At 40.1% G+C, this 15,726-nt stretch overlaps 2 protein-coding genes across 2 annotated transcripts; both read right to left on the bottom strand.

The window, feature by feature from the left end:
* Positions 1-5,258: 5,258 nt before the first annotated feature.
* On the bottom strand, positions 5,259-11,221 carry prph2a (peripherin 2a (retinal degeneration, slow)). The gene is made up of 3 exons (XM_047610062.1): positions 10,232-11,221; positions 8,523-8,769; positions 5,259-6,546 (listed from the first exon to the last, which is right to left on the bottom strand). Exons 1-3 carry the CDS (start codon positions 10,810-10,812, stop codon positions 6,340-6,342), a joined length of 1,035 nt encoding a protein of 344 aa, XP_047466018.1. The 5' UTR covers positions 10,813-11,221; the 3' UTR covers positions 5,259-6,339.
* Positions 11,222-13,350: 2,129 nt separating this feature from the next.
* Positions 13,351-14,974, bottom strand: tbcc (tubulin folding cofactor C). Its single transcript, XM_047609068.1, has one exon. The coding sequence runs from the start codon at positions 14,906-14,908 to the stop codon at positions 13,868-13,870; it is 1,041 nt and encodes a 346-aa protein (XP_047465024.1). The 5' UTR covers positions 14,909-14,974; the 3' UTR covers positions 13,351-13,867.
* Between the last annotated feature and the right edge of the window lie 752 nt (positions 14,975-15,726).

The raw sequence follows: 15,726 nt of genomic DNA on the forward strand, positions 1-15,726 counted from the left end.
TTCCTCGCCCCATAAAGGGTTAAATTATGCATGGCCTCGCCTGAAAAATGAAAATGGCCTCCATCGTGCAAGCAGCGTTTTTTAATTTATTATTATTTAAAATGTGCTAAGAGTAGCTTTAACCTAACAGAGCGGATAGAGGCATCAGTTTAACTAATGTTAAACAAATGTTTTCATTTTCTGTGAATGAATATATGAGGAATTATACAACTTTCTGCATCATTCAACACATTTATCAGCTTGTTAATATGTGGAAACAGAACATGTTGCTAACCAGGTGTTTCATACTATACAGATACAGAAAGCTTTATTAATCCCCGAAGGGCGTTCAGTTTCTACAGTCCACCATCTACATGTAGAACCATTCATACAACAATAATGCATAGCATGAGTAGCATGATATGGCCTGGGTTTAAGGACAATTAATATAAGGCAGAAACCACAAATAGTAATACAGAAGAATACTAATAAAAAAAAGATTGAGATTGAATTAAGCCCAGAATTAAAAGCAAACACATCTTTCTGATATAATCAGAGCTTTAACTGATAAACAAACAGGCTGCAGTGGTTTTTTGAGAGCTTTTGTCAGAAGAATTCAATAGTTTCCTGTTGATCAGCTAATTAATAATTGAGATCTATGATCCGTTTAGAATAATTTGATAACGTGGAGGGCCTCCACACAGTAAAGACTTTAGTTTTTAGGGCAACTTTTTGCTTTGCTTCAGCTGATCCGAACGCTTCTTCCCACGGCTCTTCTCGCAGCCTTTAACATAGTACGAAAGCCTCCTCTCCGCCGTTCACACCCTCCACTTTGAGGACTTTTGTCAAGGATCCTGAAATAATACGATGGTGCGAGGTGTGCATTTGTTCTCTCTGGGTGGCTGCTGCCTCTGGAGAAATGTTATTGCTGGAGGAACAGATAGGTGCGAGGGTCTAAACTTAACCTGCTGTAAATCACACACATGTGCACACACACACACACACACACACACACACACACATACAGGGAGACACTATATGTGTGCCCATGCATGCCTTGGCTTAAGCCTTTTGTCAGGCGCTGCTGGCCTCCCACCTGGATTCTCTCCTCTGTGCTCTGTTATATGCAGAGTTGTGAGACCAAATTTATGATTGAGGCTGTGTGTGTGTGTGTGTGTGTGTGTGTGTGTCGGGGCAGCAGGAATTGTAACGGGGCAGCAGTGTCGGTAATGGCTGGTCAGCTGGTATGGCGAGTATTCAGGGCGGGGGCAGTGCATTGTCCTCTCATGGCTCCAACAATGCCCCTCTGAGCAGGCCACACATCTACCAGTCACGGGCCTCTCTCTGCCTCCCTGCCTCTGCTTTTCTTTCTGTCTGCCATATTTATTCAGCCGGTAGTGAAGTGTAAAGTGAGATCTGATCGCAGCGTCCCCGACCTTTGGCTGAGATCTCAAGGTCGGCCGGTTACCACTGGAACACGTGTCGCTCATCGCTTCACCGCCAAGACGGCCGCACCTCGCACGCTCACGGCCTCTTTAAATGGTTAAGCAGACACCTCAAATGTTGCATATATTCGTCCGTCCTTTATAATTTATGCGCCATGGAAGTTAATTCGACAGATTCTGGATCTTATGAACGATTCTGAGGATGACAAGTTTAGATTTATCTCTTTATTACTCTTTATTCCCAACATTAAGCGCATCCGGCTTTCGTTTGATTTGTTTTAGTTTGTCGTAAAGTTAACATGTTGTTTGGAACATAAAAGTTTTTAGTCAGTTGCAGCAACTTGTGTCCCTCTCCGGGGTGCTGTTAAAGGCATTATGTGAAGGGAAGAATAACATTTTCTGTGTTTTATATAATTGAAAACAGGCCAAAGAAATAAAACCATCTCACACTGTGAGAAACCCAGTCGTAAAATAATAACACATTAATCAGCACTGAATGAAAAATAATCATTAGTTGCAGCCACAGTGTAAATAAAGAGTTTAATCTGGGCTTTTAGTCAAACAGAAAAATCTGACTGTTTTTTATTTTTTATGCAGAACAGTTATTCAAAGAAGAAACAATCTTTTAGGCCTTAATCACTTCCTTCAAAATCTCTCAAGGGATCATTCTTCTAATGAAATTAAGCTTTTTGTCTCAGTCAAACTGGATCAACTTGATTTTTGTGTGTGTGCATCACACAGCTAAAGGATATTATTTCAGTTTTTAAAAAATAATAACATTTATTTTAGGTGAAGCCAAGTAATGCGTTTTCTTTCTGAATTTTTTTTTTCCACGGTGAGAAGGCCACTCCTGTAACTTTATCCGTGAAGGAAAGACACCCCCTTGTGGATGTTTGATGTAATTGACAAAGAGTGAGTCACTGGTCCAAATATAATTAATACAAGACACCATATTTCCCCACAGAGAAGGCGTGGAAGACATTTACTGTCAGAATAAATTATATCCAGAGAGTCACACTGTAAAAGCTGGCTGTGAGCAGGGAGCAAAAAAATAAAAAATAAACAACCAAACAAAAAAAAAAACAACAACAAAAAAACAGCCGGAGACTTGGTGGAAATCACAGAGTTGACTTTCAGGAGCAGAACGTGAATCAGCTGGAAGACTGACAACATATGCCATTACTGCTGGAGGTCTTTGATGAGTTAGATCCACTCACAGTCAGTGATTTAATCTCAGTTTGTTACCTGCAGCCACCAACAGAGAGCAGCAGAATACGGAGGACACAAAAGATTATTATTATTATTATTATTACTATTATTATTATTATTATTACATATGGAAGCTGACGAGTGTCTGAATGTCATTTGGAAAGCAGCATATTTTAAACTTTTGCCACCTCTGCAAATGTATTAGTGATAATTAAAGTTTGTGAGTATGAGACCACCACTACCAGCCAGTAGTTCTCATTTTATTTTACCTTCTTAAAACAACATTTAAATTTAGTTTTATTTCTTTCCTGCTGCATTTATTTAACAGCTGCTTTGCTGAACACATGGTGCATTGTTATAGATTTTACTACACAAAAGTAGAAAAAAGGAATAAATATTCAGATTTTTATGGCGTGATGCACCTTTTTAAAAATCTCCAAACTCCAGAGAACTAAATCAAAAATAAGTACATATCAGGAAATATAAATAAATGCTTGCACATCAAGGACAAAATATTCAAATGTCCGGCTGGTAACCAACAATTTCACAAATTAACTGCAGTTGTCAGTTGTTTAATAACATCTTAAAGTCATCATTAAGTTAATTTGGTGTGACTTTGTAGACTGTGTGTATTTTAGGCATCCTGACTCATTGTGACCATTTGTCTCTTTTAGACAAAACTCAAAAGTTCAAATGAAAATGCAAACTGACAGATTACTTTTACTCTGCCGTGTTGCTATTTCCCCCCAAAAAATAACTAATGTGAATATATATTTATAATTGGCTAAAACATCATGGAAAACAGAAGAAGAAACTGTCCGTAAAAATGTCCCTGAACAATGGAATTAAATACTGTTTAAAACATTGCATATTTTATTTGATTAGTTTGTTTTAATCATGTAAAAACAACCACACTTTTAATCTAAATAAAAGTTTGCTCCAATCCAAACAGTTATAACTTTAAATGCTTGGGGCCAGCCTTCCTCATATGTTAGAAAAGGGATTTTTTGATTCTCTTCATCTGACAAACCTCGTTCTTTCTTTAGCTTCTGCTAAGCTCTAAGGCCCTTCCTTTCATTTTCAGACACATTTGTCACTTCTTGGCGCCACTGCTGCAACCAAACTTCACGCCAGTATCAGTAATGAAAACATTCATAGTCTACAGTTAACTCATCATGCAGCCCTCAGGTTTAACATTGCTCTGGAGGACAAGACCAAGTAACTTTCAGCCTTTAGCAGTTGCCAGTTAGTTTTAGAAGAATTCATTTTAAGATTGTTCTGCTCTTTAAGGTTTGACAAAGCCTGGCACAAAGTTTCATTATATATGACCTGTTAGAGCACAGGTGTCAAACTTACAGCCAGAGGGTCTAATCTGTCCCATATCATTTTCAATGAAAATAACTGCTGTTCCTAATTTGTCTACTAATTAAGAAAGAGAAGTGGACAGGACCCAGCACTAAACAGCAGACAGCAATGGGCCCAAATTAAACTTATTTTACTTTTATTTATTGTTTGAATGTACACAGTCTCCCAATTTACTCTTCTTTGCACTAAAACTAATGGAATAAAATCTGGAGTTGTCATTTATCATAGGTTTATTATGCTATTATTTTACTGGTGTGGCCCACTTGAGGTCAAATTGGGCTGAATGTGACCCCAGTAGTAAGTAAAATGAGTTTGATCTGAGTTGATAAGTCTTCATATTATTAATTACTGCTGAAAACTTTCTTTCATCATTACGACCTTCTCTAAAATGTTACACTGCTTTACTGTGGTTACTTCATCATACTTTGTTTTGTTTATTTTTGTTGTTAAATGTCATTCGTATGTGGAACCTTTTACTGCAACAGTTTTACTCAAAGGGGCATTTCTTTGTATATTATTTGCACATATTCGTCAGTTATCCCTGATCTCCACTTTCTCTTGTTTGCCTGTATCTGTGTCTTTCGGCGCCTCAGCTCCTGTGACGTGAGTCCTGCAGCAGGACATCACCTGCTCACCTGGATGAGGGGCTCATGCTAATCTAAAGCCGATTAAAGGTTCTTATCTACTCAGCGCTGATTATGCGCTTTGGTTCAACATAAATAAAGCGCCGAGTTGGCCTCTTTACTGCTCCCACCGACTCTTCACCGCCCTATCTGCTCAAACTAAGCCACGCTGCCTTTGATTTCACGGCTCCTCATTCCACACGGTTTTGAAGGATATGTGGGTCTCAGTTCAGATGCGCAAGTTTCTCATGGAATGTGTTTCAAGACAATGGATAAACTGAGCCTTACTCCTTATTATTTGTCAATATGTGGGCTGCAGGTATTCTCTGATGTCAAAGCTCATGCTGGAGAAGATTTAAAGCACACACACAAAAAAAAATGCAGGGAATCAATGCAGCAGCTCCAGAGTGTGATTCACCCAGAAACGTTGCCTGTAAATACATGTGTGCAAGCATGTGTCCTTACATCGGGCATGTGAAGAGTCATCCTGTGTCCATGTGAAAGCTGTAATGCTGTAAATGCCCTTATCCTATTGAGTTAATCAGGAACCCTGCGGCACTCACAGGATGCCTCTCCTCCTGATCTCCGGTCTCCAAGACTCAAGGTTAAGACAACACAATGACATTGTTTTTCAGCGTCTGATCACATCTCTAAAATCTTTTATTCATGTACTCAATCATTATAAAGTCTCTTCTAAACAGACCCGCACACAAAAATAATCATTTGGAAAAAAAAAAAAAAAAAAAAACTTTACATAGTTTTTAAATAAAAGATTTAGCTTAATTACATTATCTTAAAAAATGTTTTTGTCATTTCTACACTATGTACAAAGACAGCAACCCGCTTGTTAGAATATACATATAGATACTGAATGCACAAAGGGAGACTTCAAAGACGATCTGAGATTACAGTACAGGGGTCAGGAGCCGAGATTTAGCTGCCAATTTCAGTTCGCCTTCCACAGGTTAGGAGTTTCCTCAAGCGTCACTCCGGGATACACCTCCAGATTCCCGTGCCTCACGCTTCAACCATGCAACATACACCCAGAATTCATGCTGATTTGTTCAATTCAGAATTTTACTCCTTCTCAGGAGCTTGTCCAAAGGTGGACAGGAGTATAAAAAGAGCATTGTGTTTGCTTTTTCTGTTGTATTTTATATGTACAGTAGCAGCTAAAAGCCAAAGGACTATAGACTGGTCAACAAAAATAAAACACTCTCCTGTGTCTCCTGGGTTGTAAGTATCATGGATCTGCACCTTTGGCCACCATCTCTGACACACAAAATAACTATGTGACAACCATATAATGGGCAAATTATATACTTACTTTATGAATATTAAAACATCAGACATTTATCAGTAATTATTTACTTTCTTTTTGGGGAAAAAAAAAGCATCCAAATCCAAACTGAGCGAGTACCAGAAACCAAAACTGTAAAATATGAAGCAAAGTTAGAGCTTGAGACTTATTTGATTGGGGAAAACCAAAGATTAAAAACCATTTCTCATCTCAATCATAATTTCACTATGTAGGCGTATACAGCGTTATTTATCCCAGGAGTCCATTTGTAATGAGTCCGTTTAAAATGAGTTCGTAACCAAATGTGTGAGCAGGTAATCCCTCAAAATAAATGATGGTAGAAAAACATAGCAATCGCACATTTTCCTCCTCATTAGCTGGGAGTGGTGTCAGTTTTTTGTTCTGGTGTGGGAGTAGCTCAGCTCACGGTGGCGACCTGTACCTCGCCCCCCTCTTCCACCTTGCTGCCTTTGCCCATGGACTTCATTTTGTCCATGATGTCAGTGAACGTCTCCTTCACTGTCTTCTCCAGGAGCCAGCCCTCACTCTCACTCTCCGGGTCCTCCGGGTTGGCCAGGGTGGACAGGGAGGTGTCGACGTACTGCAGGCCGATAGTCACAGCAACCTGCAAAGAGACGGGAACATGTCAGATAAACATCATCTTCAGTAGAGAAAGGTTGAAGAAGGTGTTAGAGGTTGTAGTAGAACAAAGGTGTCAGGAGGGTCATGGGCCAAAATGTTAATTTTGCAGTACATTAAGTATATACTGGTGTATATGGGTATATATGTGTAAAATGAATAGTATCACAAACTAATTTTGAAAAATGAATGACACTGTTTATTGTGTAATACTAATAAAATTGTAGTTGGAGCGATTGAATTTTATTTATTTTTAGTTCTGACTTTAATCTCGGAGTTGTAACACATTCATATTTTTCCCAACTTTTATTTTTGAATTTTCGTTTGTCTGTGTAAAACTGCTCGTTGCATCCTCTCATTCGCTGCTGGTCTTCTTCACTTCACCTTTGAGCTGGCAGGAGCTCAACAGCGCCACCCTAACATCAATGCATCACAATGTTGTTCTCTGGTGAGGAGTGGAAGTGCACCAATAAATAATAATCAATGATAGCAAGGTTAACGAGCGACAGTGACGACGTAATTAATCGCGGATCCCAAACTGGGCAGCCAGGTAGTAGAAGGTGAAATGACCGACTGTTATGTAATAGGATGACACAACAAATTAGCAATCTGCAACAAAGGAACAGAAAAATGACCAAACTGCATTAAAATTGATCAAAGCTTACTTGACTTAAAGAACGTACTATTTTAAGATGTGTGTGTGTGTGTGACGTATAATTATAATTCTAAGTGAAATAAATTGCAACAACTACCTAATAAGTCAATTAAATCAAAATGTAATCAGCAATAATGATATTTTTTGGAGATTAACTGAGTAATCTTTCAACTAATTTTCAAGCAACATGTCAGGTTAGTGTATCACAGGGCTACCACTGAGAGGTGGGGTAGTAAGCATCAATGCTAACCACCACACCTCTGTGCCACCCCATGTGTCTGTGAACATCTGAGCAACAATAGACTACCCATTCTCTAGAAAAGTTAAGAAATCAGCAGATGTGAAGTGAAGACATTGAATCAGGAGATCAGGCTCCAGGAACTGTATCTGTCCTCGTCACCTTATGTAGCTTCATCTCTGTGTCTGCTATCTCACTCTGTGCACGGAGGCGCTTGCATAACTATCCTTAAATCTCTGGGATTCCTCTGACTGTGCGTCTGATGAGCTCCCATCTAAGTCCAGATCCACGTTTTTAGAACAAGTGTTTGTCTGGAGGAGCTCTGGGAAAGACGTGTTATCTAAAAGGTTCTATTTAGAGTCACCACTGACTCCCAGGATTTATCTGGAGATGTTTGCCTGTAGTGAGAATTAACAACAACAACAACAACAACAACAGATTTTTGGCAGAGGAAGCCGAGGAGAGAATTAAAGTGAGGACTGCTGCCATGTGCTACTACAGGATTATTGTTTGATAAGTAGAAAGTAGCAGGTGAGATATTTTATGTAAGCAGCACAACTGTACACGCCAAAGGTGGTGCGGGTGTAAGATGAGAGAAGGGCGATATTTAAGTAATGAATTTAGAGTTTTTTGGGAGGGAGATGCAGAAAGTGGATATTGCGTGTGAAAAGAATCGGTAAGAAAATAAGAAGGAAATGGCTGATAAAAATGCCAACAGTGTTGAGACTTGGTGTGTAGTTGCTTCACTTCTTACAGTAAGGCCACTAAACTTAACTGGATTCCAAACATTTTATTTGGAAGTTCAGGGTCTGGTGGGAAGGTTAACCAGATGTGCATTTGCCGAACCAACTAGTTTGGCGTCATTCATGAAGCCTCGTCTTATGCAAAAACAAGAAATGGAATGGGCTCATTGTTGCCCCTGTTAATGTGAGAGGATGTGCCCCGTGTTGAAGATGGGATTGCCCCATACAAGGCTAAGCGAGTGTGTATATTAAATCTAAACACTATGTTTCTGACTAAACCATTTATTTTCACTAATCCCGTGTCCATGTGCCTCTGCCGTGCTGACCTGCAGCATAGTGACCAGAATCACCAGGGCTCCGATGGTGTTCATCATGCCTCCGTAGTAGGACAGCAGGGCATCGCGGCAGCCGCGCCTCCACACGTTGAGCTCCTCGGTGTAGTGGTCGTAGCTGTAGTGGGCCGTGTTGTTGGTCATCTGATACTGGATGCAGGGCCTGGGGGAGCTGGGGTTGCAGCAGCTGAACGGGACTCCGTCCATCAGATACTGTCCGTCAACGTTGCTCCCAATGCGGCTAAGAGGATGAGACATGGTGTCATGTTAGTGTAACGTTATGATGGAAGGGAGGTTAGGGTGAGGTGAGATTAAAGGTCAGGAAGTAGTCATGCTCTATTTGTAGTGGGTGTGAGCTAAGATTAGCAAGTCCGTACAACTTGTCTTCCAGGTTTAACTTGTTGATGTTTTATTTTAGCTTCTTTTCACTGAATACAATCTATCACTATAATTAGGCATTAGTAAGTGGTGGTGTTGTATTCAAACATGGTAACATCTACAATAAAGAGGACTCAATCAATACCTTTATTTTAAAGGGTAAGATTAAATCAAACATGCCTTCAGATAGCTAGAAGAAGAATACAGTGTCATCAGTAAAGCATCTTACTGCTTGTTTAGAATATTCTCTCCAGGAATAATTGATTTAGATTACTGGTAATGTCTTTCTTTTATCCGACCTACATATTCAGTGTGCACATATTTGGGCGAGAGCTCAACCAGTGGAGCAGATTACAGCTGTGATTGATAGTAGTAGGTCAATGGAAAAACAAGCGTGATTGGATCAGAAAGATCTTGACGTGACAAACCTATACTGGTGATTTCTAGGAAGATCCCTGCCTAATCAAACTCTAAAATGGATAACACTATAAAAATACACATTTTACTATGTCATTTAAGAAAGGATGAAGGATGTAATAAAGTGCTGAATACTAATCAAGGCATTATTACTTGAAAAGTGTGTGTTTAAGAGAAATTTAAATGAGGATTTCTAAGCCAAACAATGGTTTGCAATGGCACCATAGCACTTTGATCCATCACCAATTGCTGCCCAGTTGGAGAACAATCAACAATGAGGCTGTTGTTGGTCTGTGTTTTGGTAATCAGGCTGTTGTTCTTCAGTTGTTCCCATGTTAAAAGTGTTGGTGCAGATCCTGGAGTTCTGCCAGGTCCTCTGCTGATTGAACAGGACACTGATTCCTGAAGGACATGGCGCTGTAATCCCAGAGATTAAACACTAATGATGTCCCAGTGTTTAAAACTGTCCTCCTCACAATTGTTTACATGAAGCTGGGAAGTACATGTTGTCTAAAATCACTGGTTGATACAAAGAGGCCACATATCACCGGACTGGAACAATATCCTTTAATCTTGCTTGTGCTCTTTTGACTGGATCTTTTTGACCGTATCTTTTTCCGTACCTAATCACCAAAGCCCCTCCTCCTGCTCTTATCCATGAAACTGCCTAGTAACCTTTTCTGCCCTCAAAGCCCTGAGTACCGAGTCCTCACTGCTACCTGTGGCTGTCACCTTTTCTGTGACAGTAATCCTTAGTGGATGAAAGTGAATAATACACCTGCTCTGACCTATCTTCTCCTCAAATCCACTTATACTGAACTCTCTCCATGGATGACCCCTGAAGTATGGTACAGTTTTAAAAAGAACTAGTTCATGGTTGCATTACACAAGAATGTTTTTCAACTTACTCTTTGACTTCCTTTGCGCTGAAGTCCAAGTAGCGGTTGCTAACCCACTGAATCTCAAACCAATCTCTGTAGTTGTCATTTCCGCAGCAACGAAACTCCATCTGCATCAGGTCCAGGGTCCTCTTCATGTAGCAGCGTCCCGGTGTGTCCGTGTCCTTGTAAAACTTCATGCCGTTTCTCAGCCCCTCAGCCAGCGTGAACTGCAGCGGGATCCTCATCAAGAAGCATAGCAGGGACGTGATAATCAAAAGAACGTTAAAGCCCATGCAAAATACCAAGAAGGTCTTCAACATGGGCTTCCACTTTGCAAACTTGACAGGATCCAGAGAGTCGTAACAGACTTTGCCTCCAAAGGCGTTGATGGCGCAGATTATTAGACCCATGAATATGAGAAGATTCGGCAAGAAGTGGCTCTCGTTGTTGTCCATGAGTTCTGAGCGCTTCCGCAGCTCAATCTTGAAGAAAAGGCCCATGCTTAAGACCAGCACACCAGCCATTACAGCAAACCAGTACATGAACCAAACAGTTTGAGCGAGCTTCACTCGCTTTTTTAGATCAAACTTAACCACCATCAAAGCCATGGTTCAACCTGTGATGTGTGCTTTCCTGTGAAGAAGAGAGTCAACTGGTGATCCGGACCCGCAAGAGCTCCAAGATTGCCCCTTAGTTTAGATGGATCTTCTTGAATTTGCCAAACTGCCGCACTTGTTTCCCTTTTTCTTTGTTATCGGGGTCTCCTCTGGCTGGTCCACCTGGACAGGAGACTCAGCTCAGCCTGTAATCCATCACACAGCCAAGGAGCAGAGATGAAAAACTCAAGAGGATACTCGAGTGTTATTTCTTCAAAGCTATCTCCTCTCCCATTGTGCCAGAAACTTCAAAGTTCACAAGGGTTTAATTCTCCAAACTTTTACCTGTTTCTCTTCCCAAACGCACAGGTGAGGCTAATCGCGATGTTCCGTTCTCTAGGAGAGGTGGAAGATTGCCGAGGATCCTCATGATTAAACTCAAAGTTACCGTACGTCATGCTAAGCCCCTGTAAGCAGCCTGATCCAATTTACAGAAATCCCTCCACCCAAGATGATCCTGATTGTAAGCTGCTGCCAGGGGCCATAATTGGTTTGAGCGTTCACGTGGTTACTCGGTTGCCTTGATCGAACGCACCAAGAGCCAAAATGGCATCAGCTGAAGTCTGACAAAGATTGTGGACTTGAAAGAGGAGCTGATAATGGGAGCAAACCCATTCACAGGTGGGGTCCACAAGTTCAACATAATAGGCTCAGTTAATGAAGCCACGGTAACCCACTGACAGAAACAAAGGAGCTTTCAGGCTTCACATATCAGCCACCACGGTATGACTGGAAGAATTCATTCATAATCACAGAAACCAGGACAAAACAAAGAGAAGTAGGACAAAAGCTTTTATTGATTGACAATGTATGTATTATGGTAGAAGAAAACCTACACTTGCAAATTAGCGCTCTCAGTCGTGTACATGCTATCACTTTGGTCAACAGTGCTTATGTTTGTTGACCAAAGCCAGCCCTGTCCTTGAATGGCTGCTATTCTCACTCCTTGCAGCTGGATGGGAGCTGCACTGTTGCTGTTTGCAAAATGTGTTACAACCATACAATCAACACATCTAAAACGAGAAGTGTCTTCTGTGTTACAATGTGCCACTTGCTAAGCAACTGCCCAAACAACTGGATCACGTTGGATACAGTTTTGGACACAACTTTTGTAAATTTGTTCATGGTAAATCTTAATAGATGATACTTATTTTTTTATTTTATCTTTATTTTTACTTGTATTTACTGGTATTTTTACCTGTATTTACTGGTATTTCTTTTATGTGCAACTAAGCTACTGTGACCAAGTAATTTCCCTTGTGGATCATTAAAGTCCATCTTTTAAAATTACCTTTTTATATATATAATATACTGTACCTTCTACATTAGCATTAATATGCAGTAAAATGTTATTTGTGACCAACTATGATAATATCTATAATTGTATTTCTTTTTTAAGATGCCCTTTACCACCTGGCCAGCTTTAAATTACCCTCACTATCTGAAGCTGTCCTATTTTAACAGCTATATTTAATATAGTATTTGGCTAAATACCAGACTCCATTTTAGCCACATAAAAATATTTGTTTAAGCGTACACTAATTACAGCATTTAGAATATTATAACCATTACAACCAACAATTCTGCTGTCAGCCTTTTCTCCGAGGTGGAATTCAAACTTCATTCAATGCTTTCTCCAAATCCACCGCGCTCCACTGACAAATACAGTTATTTAACAGAAGATGTGAGTTGCTGGTCTACCGTTGTGCCCATTGGCTAATTTATTGTTATTGTGCAACTTTGGTGTGTTAATGTTTTTTTGTTTTGTTTTGTTTATAATTTTCTGAGTTGTATTTTCTGATGTTAGGACACCAGAGACACACAGCAGTCGACCCACAGCTCTGGATATACAGTGCTGCTGTTACCGTTTATGGAGTCTGGTAGCTTTGAAGACAGCGCAAATCTGTAAATCTGCTTATACATACTCACTTGCCAGTTCATTAGGTACACCAGTGAAATTTAATGCATTCTGACATAGCCCGGCACAAAATCCTCCTTTATGACGCTCACAGTGTTCAGTTTATGTTAAAAAAAAAATTGACAGAGTAGGAAAATCGGCTATGTGATCATTTAGGAGGATACAGCTTGTGGTGCTATGCAACTGGATTAAATTAAACAGAATGGTATTGGTTACAGTTCGCTGACTAAAATGGAGTTATCAAAATAATTTTCATGAAACTGATAAGATGAAGTAAATTGATGTTATATTGGAATGTGTTCATTTTCACTTGTGTACTTAATTAAGTGGAAAATTATGTTGATTTGAATTGTTTTTTTTGTTGTTTTTTTTTTAAATCAGCTAAATATGTATTGGATGCATGACAGAAGATATAACATTAATATAAAGGCATGCGACTATAGAGCAGTAACATTTTTTATTTGCATCAGTGGAAGTTCATTTTAATCTTCATGTACACAGAGGACAGGTGCTACAAGATGAGACGAGAACTGTGAACTAACATTCATGATAAGGGTTTTTTTTTTTCCCCATTTTAATTGATTTTATTTTACAGAACTAGTGTATATTTAAACAGGGGAACTCTTCCTCTTACTGCAACTATGGTGGAATCTATGTCTTTGGATTCGATCTAGTTGATCCAACAAAACAAGTGCTCAGAAAAGGTCACGAGGGACTTTAGAAAATTAAAACTGGTGTTAACTTTTACTCACGGTATCCAACAATTTATTAAAAATAGAATTAAGACCAAGGAATGTACTGAATTGATCATTTTACATCAGAAAAAAAACACAACACTATCCACTCATCTCTATATTACTCTCATTTCTTGTTTGAAGCAAATATTTATTTAAATATGTAAGTGCAGCTTCATCCTTGGCACGCAAACTTTTTTCAAGGAGAACAATGACAACACACCATGATTAGAATGAGAATGAGAGCTCTTAAAAGAATCCCTTTAACTAATCTCACATGAACTTTAAATATGTGGAACTGAAAGCAGCTTATGTGACACTTTCCTTGACAAGTAAAGGACTTAAGAGTTAAATTCTAGGGGTCCCACTGAGTTTTTCTCTCTGCTTCAGGGATGACACTCCAGTTCGGGGAGGGGATTCCTGCAGCAAGCCAGTTAAAGTCATCCACCTGACTCCAGTTGTTTCTGTCCCGGTCTAGTCCAGACAGAACAAAGTCCTCCTCCATGGTGGGGTAAGACCAGGAGAAAGGGGCGAAGCCCACTCCGTTGCAGTCCTCTATGATGGCTCTGCTGGTGACGTGCAGATACACCTGTGTGTTTGTGGTGTGGTGGGTCCGCAGCTGCTGACAGGGGAGGGCCAGCGTGCTGTTTGTGCAATGATCTACAAACACTGAAGTGGTAACGGGCCCGCACAGGATCTCACAGCTGTCGATGTGTTTCAGGTGCAGGGTGGTGGGGGATCCGAACAGACGGACCTTGCAGTTGGTCAGGTGGGTCAGCAGCACGTCCCGTTTTTGGATCTCCTCTGCTGTCCTGGTCAGAAACTCGTTGCTCACGTTGGAGATGCCGCACTGCTCAGAGAACGCGGCTCCCTCCGCCTTGGTGCTACCTGAATCTACAACATCTGGTGCAGGTGTGGCTGCTGCTGCTGCTTGTGCAGGGACTTTAGCTGCTGCTTTAGTGCGAGATCGAAAGGCAAACTTCTTCTTGGGCAGGGCCTCCTCTCTGGCCTCAGCAAGGGAAGTCTGGATTTTCTGGAGAGCAGCCTGGGCTTGTCTTAGGTCGTACTGTGTTAGAAACAACATGCTGTCATTCAGAAACTTTTGGAGCTGCACTGTTTTGGCAGTCACCTCCTCCAGCTTCTCGGTCACCACAGCCTGGTCAGCTCCGGAGCAGCTGGACAACAGCTCCTCGATATACGCCCGCTCCTTGTTAAAAGTGCTGGAGAAATATTCGCCCTTTTCCTCGGCCACAGACTGACTCTCTTTAGCTTCTTTCCTCCGCTCGGCGTCTTCTGTCCTCGCCTGGTGCCGTTTCTGAAGTCGCTCTTGTACCTTGGCAGCACCATTTTCGCCGGCAAACCCAGAGTCAGGCGTAACTTCAGTCATTGCGTCCATGTTGATGCTCGGCCGGTTGTTGCGGAAGTGACAATGGGATTCCTTCTTCTTCGTGAGTTTCACAAACCAAACATAAAGGCCCGCGGCGCCATCAGCGCCCCCTGCTGTATCATTTGGACAATGACTAAAATTTAAGGGTTAAAAATCTAGCAAAAATTAAAATAACTTCCACAATATGTGATCAATAAATCTTTATTTTACCGTGGTTTCTATTTAAAACACTCGACATAATAAATGCAACATTTTACACAATATTTTAAACCAGTGATTTGTTATTTGTCTGACTATTTAATGTGGTAATTATTCATAATTGGTAATAATCAGAATCAGAATTACTTTACTCATCCCGGGATAGTATTGAGAGATATTGGACCAAATGGATTAGTATTTGGAATACTAAGTAGTATTTCAAATTACAGTTAGTAAGATGAATAGGACAATTTCCAAAGTATAAGTACAGCCCAGCATCAATTTACTGTAACTGCAAGGCACATAGGCTTAGGGAGAATTTTTGTGCATTTTTCTTTAAGTTAAAGTAGTTAATTTTCCGCTAAACAATTTTTTTTATATCTTTTTCCAAGAAAAATAATAATAATTTCATGTATTACATTAATATATCATATTGATATGGAGCATAGGAAGCATAGAAAGCTACGAAAATAGTAGATAAAAACAATTATAGAAAAAAATACTAATAGGTATTTTAGTCTAATATAAGCACAAGAATAAACTTTAGGGTATAAACTTCAGATTTATTTTCCGAGTATAATATTTGTTTATTTTTTTATTTAGTTTGTTGCTAGGCATTTCATACCTGA

The sequence above is a fragment of the Mugil cephalus genome, chromosome 16 (assembly GCF_022458985.1).
Source record: "Mugil cephalus isolate CIBA_MC_2020 chromosome 16, CIBA_Mcephalus_1.1, whole genome shotgun sequence".
Classification (NCBI taxonomy): Eukaryota; Metazoa; Chordata; class Actinopteri; order Mugiliformes; family Mugilidae; genus Mugil; species Mugil cephalus.